General features: G+C 47.8%; 2 protein-coding genes across 2 annotated transcripts in view; one reads left to right on the top strand and one right to left on the bottom strand.

Annotated features, from left to right (window-relative positions):
• Window positions 1-3,318, bottom strand: part of ZP4 (zona pellucida glycoprotein 4) — an 11,746-nt gene extending 8,428 nt beyond the window's left edge. Inside the window, exon 1 of the mRNA XM_017725929.1 lies at window positions 373-3,318. Within this exon, the coding sequence (XP_017581418.1) occupies window positions 373-571 (199 nt within the window). The 5' untranslated portion in view covers window positions 572-3,318. The remainder of the gene's footprint in view (window positions 1-372) is intronic.
• Window positions 3,319-5,308: 1,990 nt separating this feature from the next.
• The window catches only part of LOC103624459 (cytochrome P450 2C9), a 6,100-nt gene continuing 376 nt past the window's right edge, over window positions 5,309-11,032 (top strand). Inside the window, exons 1-9 of the mRNA XM_008643727.2 lie at window positions 5,309-5,523; window positions 5,859-6,021; window positions 6,486-6,635; window positions 6,940-7,100; window positions 7,500-7,676; window positions 8,186-8,327; window positions 8,658-8,845; window positions 9,965-10,106; window positions 10,774-11,026. Of these exons, the coding sequence (XP_008641949.1) occupies window positions 5,344-5,523; window positions 5,859-6,021; window positions 6,486-6,635; window positions 6,940-7,100; window positions 7,500-7,676; window positions 8,186-8,327; window positions 8,658-8,845; window positions 9,965-10,106; window positions 10,774-10,955 (1,485 nt within the window). The 5' untranslated portion in view covers window positions 5,309-5,343 and the 3' untranslated portion in view covers window positions 10,956-11,026. The remainder of the gene's footprint in view (window positions 5,524-5,858; window positions 6,022-6,485; window positions 6,636-6,939; window positions 7,101-7,499; window positions 7,677-8,185; window positions 8,328-8,657; window positions 8,846-9,964; window positions 10,107-10,773; window positions 11,027-11,032) is intronic.

An 11,032-nucleotide genomic window follows, 5' to 3' on the forward strand; every position in this document is an offset into this window, starting at 1 on the left:
TTCTGGAAAGTAGGTGCCTCCCCTTAATTATCTAGGAAAAGAAGACACAGCAGCAGGGGCTTCAGCATCCCACATTGCAGATGGGATCCACTACAACCCTACCTTTCTGTGGGAAACAGGGACCAAGCCAGCATTAGGGTCTGGAACAGCAGTGAGAGGATCCAGCAGCCAAGACCATCTAGATCCAGGCATAGCCCTTTGCCAAATCCTTGACTGCTGTGTCACATAAACAGCCCCCTGATTACACAGGATGCACTGAAGCTGTTCAGCAACACTTCACATCAGAACCTGTTTCTTTCTTCTCATTCCCTTCACCTCTGCATTTGGGCAAAGATATGGCTAAAAAATGCTACTTGACATTGTCTCACTTACCCCAGGTAGTCAGTACAAATGATGCATTCCCTTCCCAGCCTGGAGGCAAGGTGAGCTGTAAGCTTTCTTGGCCACAGATCAGCAGGGTAGGATCAGAAAAAACACTGACATGAGCCCCCATAACCAAAGCCAGGTGACCAAGAAGCACCCAGAAGAGCATAGCTCCTGATGTAGCCCTAGACTCCCCTACAACACCCATCCTGCTCTCTTGCTAAGGCCCATAAAGTAGCTATCCTTAGCCTATCCCTTTTAAATTGTGGAGCCAGCTGGGACCAGGAATCCCTGAAGTGTCCAGGTGGACCCAGCCCAGCAGTTTAACACCTTCCATTGCTTTCACCTGAACTCAGCAGAGTCTGCTTGCACTCTTGGAAGAAAACCAAAGGGCAAGAGTTGAGCTTATGTCAAGAGATGGGTCTCTATTCATACTGTGGAGCCCCAGGAGGGTCTTCAAACCTTGTCTCTTACCCTGAGCTCTTCCCACAGCTGGAACATGCAGGAGATCTGTCTGCTTCTTCCCATGCACCCTATTGCTGCTCTAATTGCTCATTACATGGCATGAGTGCAAGAAACTTAGTGACAATGCTCTTTTACTCTTTTAAAGATTATATTGGTTCAAATGCCAGACACAGGATGCTGCCACAAAAGCACAGAAATAGTCCTCCACATAAAGTCTGTGGGAAATCATGGAGCTCAGAAGGCTTTGCACACCTAAACAGTGGTAATTCCCTGTAAACACTCTTGGCTGCAGACTTACAGCCCCGTTTGCAGTGTGGTTGTGTGGAGATAGTTGCAGGACTGGTTCAGGCCTGGCTGCTCAGTGGCAGGATGCTGAGCTCTCTGGGACCCCTATCCCAAAAACTGGCAGGTGGGCCCCTAAGATGGGCTTGAAACACAGAGAAATGGAGCCTCTGTGATCCCAGAGAAAACTCTGCCTGCCAGCAACCATTGCCTGCCTGAAACTGCAAGGTCTCATGGAAAGCCTTTTCCCCAGCCACACATCAGGCAGCCACACTAAGTGAATGCCTCATTGTCCATCTTTCCATGCACGTTTCTGCATTCATGCAATGGAACTGTGAATGTCTTTACACTTCTGCCCTCAGCAGACCCTCCAGCTCCTGGATGTCTGCACACCACTGTGCAGCCATCAGTACACTGGCCCAAAACAGCCCTCACCACAGTCATGGTGGGCAGCATCTGAGTCTGAGCAAGGCATTTCCTTTGCTCTTTCACCTCAGCCCACAGCCCATCTTTGCTGCACAGCTGTGCAGAATGCCAGGATCCCAGCTGGTGAGCTGGTGAAGAACGTCATGGTGCCTGCCTCTGCTAATTTCATGCACCAACCAGAATGGCTGTTCCAAAAAGTGTAAGACCTTGTCAGCAGCTCTGCACAACAGGAGATGAAGGCAATGGATCTTGACAGGCTGCCTGTGTGGCTGAGGCTGGAGCAGCTCTCATGAGCCAGCTGTGCTCCCCACAGTGCCTGCCTGGGCACTGGGCAGCAACAGTGGAGAGGCACTCAGGGAAAACATTTGGACTTTGGCAGGGAGGGAGGCTTCATCTCTTTAGAAGTTGAGCATTGTGCATGCCCAAATCATATCATCACTGCATGACTGCTGAATGCTTCCTTTGATTGCATTACATGCTGATAATTGGGTAAAAATCAGTGAAGTACTTTGGAGCTATAGGGAAGTACTTTTATTACACTTTAACCCATCAATATTTTATTTATGCTGACAGCAAACATGTCTACATGGACTTAAAGGATGATTCTACATGAAACAACCCCAGAAGTGCTGTAGATCCACTGAGGAGTTATGAACTGCCCTTTCCTAATTCCTACACAGACACTAAACAGCTGTGTTTGATCATGTAGGGATGGGAGGCACTTCAAATGAGCCTGAAATCCATGGAAACGAAACACTTTGTTTGAAAGAAGTTGTTATGGAAAGTGGAAAGCAGCCTAGCTGAGATGAAACAGGCAGGTGTCTCTTCCTCAGAAATCTTTTCCTTGCCCATTTGATAGTTCTCAGCATTACAGTGACCCAGCTGTAAGCACCAGTTTAGATAGCACCCAAGGAAGGACATGCAGAGGATGAAGGTAGGTGAATGAAACATCTCTGTGGGCCACTAGTCTGATCAATGAGTGCCATGGGAACAAGGGAACTTTGTAGTCAAGGTGGCAAGGTCATGAACATTGGCAGCTGGCAGCCACCTTATGTGGCAATGCAAACTCTCATGAACTTTACTTTCATCAGGTAAAAGTCCATAAACCTACCTGAACTTCCATGAACTGGCCTGACAGCATATGAGCTGATGCAGGAATTTGGCCAGCAGATCAGCAACTAGCCAAAAGTTGTTGGCAATTCAGTTTTTCCACCAAAGTATTGAGTATGGCTCTAAGAAGTAAAAGGAGATTTGAAAAGAACAACTAGCAAATTATTGCACCTATGCAAGAGAACAAGGATGACTTAGAACTCCCTTCTGTAGGGAAGGTACAAAAACTTTTGCAAGGGATGGAGACCTTCACTAGCTCCTTTGAGTGAAAGGGAAACTCACATTAACACACTGTTGTACAGCAAACAGCACACCCCCACCAAGCACTCAGTTCACCCAGGCCTCTTGCTAATTTCCACCAACCCACCAAGTCACAGAATCACAGAATAACGAGGTTGGACGAAACCTCCAAGATCATCAAGTCCAACCCATACCATAACACCTCAACTAGACTATGGCACCAAGTGCCATGTCCAGTCTTTTTTGAAACACATCCAGAGGTGGTGATTCTACCACCTCCCTGGGTAGACCATTCCAGTACTTTATTATTCTTTCTGTGAAAAACTTTTTCCTAATATCCAACATGTACCTTCCTTGATGCAGCTTGAGACAGTGTCCTCTTGTTCTGTCAGTTGCTGCCTGGTGGAAGAGACCAACCCCCATCTGTCTACAACCTCCTTTCAGGAAGTTGTAGAGAGTGATAAGGTCACTTCTAAGTCTCCTTTTCTCCAGGCTAAACAACCCCAGTTCCCTCAGTCGTTCCTCATAGGGCTTGTGTTCCAAGCCCCTCACCAACCTTGTTGCCCTCCTCTGGACACACTCATCTCAACGTCCTTCCTAAACTGAGGGGCCCAGAACTGGACACAGTATTCAAGATGTGGCCTCACCAATGCCGAGTACAGGGGAAGAACGACCTCCCTGTTCCTGCTGGCCACACAGGATGCAGGCCAGGATACCGTTGGCCTTCTTGGCCATCCAGGCACACTGCTGGCTCATGCTCAGTTGGCTGTCAACCAGCACCCCCAGGTCCCTTTCCACCTGGACACTGTCCAGCCACACTGTCCCTGGTTTGTAACGTTGTAGGGGATTTTTGTGGCCAAAATGCAGAACTCGGCACTTAGACTTATTAAACTTCATCCTGTAGGACTCTGCCCATCCATCCAACAGATCTAAGTCTCTCTGCAGAGCCCTCCTTTCTTCCAATAGATCAACACAGGCTCCCAGCTTAGTGTCATCTGCAAATTTACTAATGAAGGACTCAATACCCTCATCCATGTCATCAATAAAAATATTGAACAAAACTGGTGCCAGTACAGACCCCTGAGGGACACCGCTGGTGACTGGCCGCCAGCTGGATGCAGCACCATTCACTATCACTCTCTGGGCCCGACCATCCAGCCAGTTCCTGACCCAGCAAAGAGTGCTCCTGTCCAAGCCGTGGGCTGCCAGCTTTTCCAGGAGTTTACTGTGGGAGACAGCATCCCACATCCCCTATCCTTGCAACACCTTCTGATCAGTTTTGCCTGCAAATGTGTCACAGTTCAGGAGAGACAGAGGGATAAGGCCAGACCGAACAAGCTGAGCATAGCCCTGAGGGTTGTTTCTAACAGCCACACCACTGCTGGGACCCCGCAGGTATGCAGGCTCTGGAGTAGTCTTGGGCAGGAAGCCTCCAGCTCTTTTTTAAGCCCTTGCAACACACCAGACATGCTCTGCTCTCTCCCAGAGCACCCAGGGAACTTCCAGGGCACTAGTTCTTCATAGTGGAGTCAGACATCAACAAAACAAGAACCTGTGCATGCCAGCTTCCAGCAGTAGGTAGGATGAGCTTCTTTGGTAATTGCAAGTGCAAGGACTAGTTGCCAGGTTGCAATAACCTATACCCAGCCTTGGACAAGTGCATCTCTGTCCCATCTTGGGAAGCCATTCCTCAGAGACTCTCACAAGTTCTGGATTTCTCTCCTCTCTGCCTCTTTTTCTCCTCTATGAGACCTTGAAGAGGTCAGAGTCTCAAGGTCTTGTCACCTTTTCTTACATCTTTGTTTAATCTCACCCAGCAAGTCCTTTCTTGTCTATTGTCATGTCTGGAGACCTTTCTGCCCTTGCCAGATGGATATTTTTTACTTTCCTCTCTCGTGAGGCCAGATACCCCTAGGGAGAGAGACCAAGGCTATTGCTGTGCACTGAGGAAAATACAGTTGCATGTCCTTTGGCAAATCACATGCAGTTCAAACTCTACTAATAATGTCAGGAAGATTTTAGGAACAATGAAGGATGGCTCACACCACTGAGGGCTTCCACAATCAGTACTGATGAACAGAAAACCCAAATGGCACTGAAGTACTTTTAAGTTGCTCTTGTGACAGTGAATTTCTGTGAGTGCCTCAGTAGGAGAGTGTGCCCCTAGCATGACCTCTAACAACTGTAGGTGAAACAAACCAAGTTTTATGGGCACATTACAGATTTCTTAATCTCTGTCGGTGTCTGCAGTTGTTTGAGATAAGGTGTGTCTTCAGTGAATAATGAATACCAATAAAAGACTTAGTTTCATAACACAGGGCAACCTAACAAATGATTGACTAGTAACATTGACTCAGCCAAATAACCCAAAACCTGCTCTTGAGCTAACACAGACCTTTGGTATATAAACTCAGATTCTGGCAGCCAGAGTCACTCCCTCCTGAGCCACAGAAGCAAATGGAGCTCCTGGGAGAAGCCACTGTTGTCCTCCTGGTTTGCATTGCTTGCCTGCTCTCCTTTGCAGCATGGAAAGGAAGGTCTGGAAAAGGGAAGATGCCTCCAGGACCAGCTCCCCTTCCCATTCTAGGTAACCTGCTGCAGGTGAAACCAAATAACTTGGCCAAAACCCTTGAGAAGGTAAGGCCACTTCTTCTCTCTTTCTTCTGTGGGTGAGAAATGTGTGGGACCTGTGCATGGGGTCAACCTGTGGCTATAGCTTGATGACTTGCAATTCCAGGGGAGCAGAAAAGTCATGGGGATTGCAGCTGTCCCCTCTCATTGCTGTTGCCAGGTTGTTCAGGGCCTGATAACTGGGACCCATCTCCACACCTACATTTACCATGAGAGAACCAAATCTTGATGTTACCAGTGTGTGAGGCTAATTGTCTGCAGTGGGAGGCAGCAGCAAGGAGACTTTCCCACTCTTCCTCACTATTTGCTCCATGGCCATGTTCTCTCTTGCATTTTTACAGCTCAGTGAAGAGTATGGACCAGTGTTCACAGTGCACCTGGGCTTGAACCCAGTGGTGGTGCTGCATGGACATGATGTGGTGAAAGAAGCCTTGGTTGATCGCGCGGACGAGTTTGCTGCCAGAGGACACATGCCAATAGGAGATAGGACTAACAATGGATTAGGTATGTTGGCTGACTGAGCTCCTTCCGAGGAGAAGGGAAGGGCTGAAGATGCGTTCAGCAGATTAGAGCTGGAGTGTACCTTGCATGAGGGAAAACTGCAAGGGGTGGGTGGCCAGAGAGGGCTGTAATTGCTGACTTCCACCACTCAAAGGGGTGAGGTAGCAGAGAAGGGGAGCCAGATTGTTCTCAAAGATGGGCAGGGAAATGGCAAGGGGCAGCAGCCACCAGCTGCAGCAAGAGAAATTGTGTGTGGGTGAGTGATGAATTATTCACAAGGAAGTTGGGTCAGTAGCGGAGAAGGCCAAAAGCAGGCAGTTGGTCTACAGAACCTCCAAACCACAGTATGCTATGACACTACCATGTCAGTGCTCTCCAGGGACAGGGCTCACCGTCACCATGAGCCACTGTTCATCTCGCACCCAGCATGCCCAAGCCAGGTCTTCCCTCTCCTTCTTCCTCTGCAGGGATTATTTTTAGCAACAATGAGCCATGGTTGCAAGTCCGGCGGTTTTCTCTCACCACTCTGCGGAACTTTGGAATGGGTAAGAGGAGCATTGAAGAGAGGATACAAGAGGAATCTGACTACTTGCTGGAAGAGATCAACAAAACAAAGGGTACAGTCCATGTTTAATACATTTTATGTTTGAAAAAATAGGCTGTATTAAAGGGAGCTCACATCTTCAGCAAGGAATGAAGTTCCTATGGATTTGGTCCATGCACCAGCTACCTCTTATTACAAAGCTGTAATAATTTTGTGATCATGTTCTGTTCTGTTTGGAGGACCCTTCTGTGTCACTCAGAGTCTGTGATCTGATATTTCCAATAACAACCAGAGTTCAGATTACCCACAGTAGAAATCAGTAGACATAGAACATTTTGTGGCTTTTTTTATAGTCTGTAACTTTTCTGAAATCACAGGAACACCCTTTGACCCAACCTTCATGCTGAGCTGTTCTGTGTCCAATGTTATATGCTCCATTGTCTTTGGGAAACGATATGATTATAAAGACAAGAAGTTCCTGGCCCTGATGAACAACATGAACAACATCTTCGAGATGATGAACTCCCACTGGGGACAGGTACATTCAGTAGGCATTTCACAGTGGCAACATCCTCCCAGGAGAGCAGGAGGCCTCCCTCCCAATGAAGTTCCATTTCAGTCTTCTATTTAGGACCCCATCAATGCTCTGCTGCACAGAAGGGATTTCATTCAAGAGTGAGACACTCCCTCACCAATGGAATTGGCTTTGCCAGCTAAGTGCAGCTTCCCAATAGTCCTGGATACCCTTCTTTCCCACTTATAAGGCTCCCACTACTACTAAGCAAGCCCTGTCAGACTGCCCAGCCTCATAGTCCTTCTGCTTGCCTCATTTCACAGAGTTGAGGCTTTTCTTGGCTTTTTGCTAACATCAAAAGGATAGGGCAAATTTATACATATAAAAATCATACGAGGCACCTTCATGTTTCTTTCCTTCCAGCTGTACCAGATGTTCTCAAATATCCTGGATTACTTGCCTGGTCCACACAACAATATATTTGCAGAATTTGATGCTCTAAAAGCCTTTGTAGCAGAGGAGGTGAAGTCGCACCAAGCCTCCCTAGATCCCAACTCCCCTCAGGATTTCATTGACTGTTTCCTCAGCAAAATGCAAGAGGTAAGGAGACAGATGGCCCCAGCTCATCCCCAAACACACCTATGCTGAGTCCTTCCCTCTCATAAGTAACACAGACATTGGGACAACCCCTTCCCAGTCAGCTTTGCAATGGGAAAACAGCAAATACCCCAGATATTGCCTGTATTAGAGGTTATAGCTCTGGGTCTGAGTGCTCAGCAGCCACCACTACCTGCAGCTGCTTGGAGAAGGAGAGCTTGCTCTGCTCTCACCAAAACACAGGGACTTTTTAAGTCTGGTCTTGCAGTTCTTTCACTGGAAAGCAGTTGGCACAGCAAACAAGCAGTGGAGTACTATTAAGTGCACAGCTCAAAAGAAGGTTGCTCTGGGATTGAGTTTACTGCTCAAGGTAGCATTGCAATGCCCCAGATGGCTGCTGCACCTTAGCAGAGAAATGCAACAGCTCTAGGAGAAAAGGGAGGCCTGGGATGACATGAGAAAGGGCCACTTCTCTCAGCTCAGCCAGAGAAACAACAAAGCCTTTTTCTTAGGAGAAAGATCATCCCAATTCCAGTTTCCACATGAAGAACCTGATAACAAGCGCCTTCGACTTGTTCATTGCTGGAACTGAGACAACGAGCACCACTGTACGATATGGGCTTCTGCTTCTTCTCAAATACCCAAAGATACAAGGTATCAGTTTGCGAGCTCTTCCTCTCTAGCTATTCCCCTGGGCTGGGCACATGTCTAATGCCACATCATTCTCCCAAATATCCCCCTCATACCTCTCTCTATCCTTCCCTCTCTCTCCCTCTCTCTCTGTGGAACCTGTGTCCACGTCTTTATTTAGCCAAATCAATAGGAGAACTTTCCTTGCATGGGCAGCAGTGGAGCTGTGTTCTAGTCAGCACCAAAACCAACATAATGCTCCTGCCATCTATGATTTGTAAACAGCTTAGGGCAACCTATTGAGATAGGTTTGGTTTTATTTACCCATTTGATGGTTTGTGCTTCTCATGACAGAAAAAATTCAAGAAGAGATTGACCAGGTAGTAGGACGATCAAGAAAACCTTGTGTGGCTGACCGGACCCGGATGCCCTACACAGATGCGGTGGTCCATGAAATCCAGCGCTTCATCTCTCTTATCCCCCTGGCTCTCCCTCACACTGTGACCAAAGACACCAGCTTCAGAGACTATGTTATTCCTAAGGTTAGCTCCCTCAAGTTCAGCAGTTCTTAGGCTGTCAGTTACAAGCCACGAGTTAGAACTGTTGTGGCCTGACCTTGTTTTCACCCAGCCCTTTGTGAGGGTTTTATTCTCAGGCAGCTGTAGCTCACTTGCCCTCCCTTGTTGATGCTCCATGGGCCAAGACTAGAACAGGAGCTCTGACCAACACCTTTGTTCCCTTGCTCTGCATCTTTACCTATCTGCAGAAGCACAGTAGGTTCACAAAAATGGCAGCAAAGTTGAGGAGCTGCTTACCACCATCCAGGACAGCCTGTGCACATGCTTGCGAGCAAAGTCAGTTGCTGGTTATTGAGCAAAGAAAGACCTTGAGCCACAAAATGCTGTAGGGTATGTCTGCATTCAGTGGAACAAACCAACCTGTTTACTCTGTTCTAGCACACTTCCTGAGGCAGTCTCTGCTGGCCACTGCCAGAGGCAGGCTGGTGGGCTAGAGCAGCCCATGGCTTGGCCTGGCCCACTGCAGCACTGCGCGTTGCTCTTCTGGGTGACTGTGGGCAGCTGGGAAACAGCAGTACATGGGCGGTTGGTGGTGTGATTTCCAGCTGTCTGTGTAAAATCATATGGCAGGACCCAGAGAACTGCTCAAATTCCAGCAGAGAACTCTTGTGACATCGCTGCTGATTAGTCCAGCCCCTGCTAATGGCTGGTCGGGAAGTGGGAAGGTAGAGGATTGTTGCAGGAGAAATTTGTCAGGAGAAAGGAACTGAGCTTTTTTTCCACAACCTTGTGTGCTTTTGACTTTTTGGGCTCACAGAAAAGAAGGGACATGGTGCATCTACAAGGTCATTATTATGAAATACCAAGAAAGAGAAGAATTAGGTGGGGTGTCCCCTGATGACCAGAGCAAAATGAGGATAAATGTTCTGGAGGCGAGAGGGAGCATTCAGGAAGAGCAGCCAACAACTGCTGTGACATTCAGTAGGGTCTCCCTAAAGCTGCCTCCTCTAAAGGGTCCCCAAAGGGAAACCAAAGGCAGTGGTAGGGTTATACACGGAAGCACAATCTCAACTTGGCAGGCAGTCAGGTTGAGTGATTTAATTTGCCTGCCTTTCATGTTCTGCTCTTCTTGTGTTGCTTCAGGGCACCACGATTTTCCCCATCCTCAGTTCTGTCCTCCATGACAGTAAAGAGTTTCCAAACCCACATGAGTTCAACCCTGAACATTTCTTGAACAAGAACGGCACATTTAGGAAGAGTGACTTCTTCATGCCCTTCTCAGCAGGTAAAGCACAGTTTTGCTTTTTTCCTCTCTCTGTCAGCCTCCTCCTCTGGAGACCACCCTGCCTTTCCCTGCAACACACACTGCCTCTTCTCAACAAAATCCCACTGGTGCTTCCTTGGGGCTCACTGCTCTCTGGATAACTCCTCCCTGCTGCTCGCATCTCCAGTGGCATGTCCCATCTTCTTCAGGCCTCATGGCTTCTCAAATCTCCTACTAGGAGTTGTCAGTGTAATGACATGAATGGGATCCACTGACACTGTCTAAAATACCCAAGTTGTCCTGAATGAATCTTTTTGTGGTAACTCTACTTTTCCCCAGTAAATTTGAAGTACCTCTTAGGCTATGTGCAACCATTCACCTACTGATAGGCCCAATCTTCCACTTCCTCACCTGTGCTTTATGTCACCCTGCTCTCTCTCATCTTAACTCTTGTGGTGTTTCCTCCATGGTTAAGTCTTCTCCTGTTCTTCCTTCACACACCCATCCGAACTGTCAAGGGTCTTTTGCCAACAAATTCTTCTCTTGAAAATATCCTCAGTAATCCTGACAGTCATCTCACCGCTATGGTTGTGTGTAGTAAACAAAGCTGTGCAACCCAGCCGCTTAGTACAAACTCTGGTCAACTCAGAAACACCCGTTGAGTACTATTTGCTGCTTTCACTTTCAGGAAAACGAATATGCCCTGGAGAGGGCCTGGCACGAATGGAGATATTTTTACTCATAGCCACCATCTTGCAGAACTTTACCTTGAAGTCTGTTGTCAACCCCCAGGAGCTCAACATAACCCCGACTCTGAGTGGGACAGGCAACGTACCTCCTGCCTATCAGCTCTGTGCTGTCCCCCGCTGAAAAGCACTGAACCACTCTCCCCAGTGTCCTGAAACTGGCTGTTCCTTTACATCTCCTTTAAAAAAATCAACAGCAGG

This window comes from Corvus brachyrhynchos, unplaced genomic scaffold (assembly GCF_000691975.1).
Source record: "Corvus brachyrhynchos isolate BGI_N302 unplaced genomic scaffold, ASM69197v1 scaffold61, whole genome shotgun sequence".
NCBI classification, from domain to species: Eukaryota; Metazoa; Chordata; class Aves; order Passeriformes; family Corvidae; genus Corvus; species Corvus brachyrhynchos.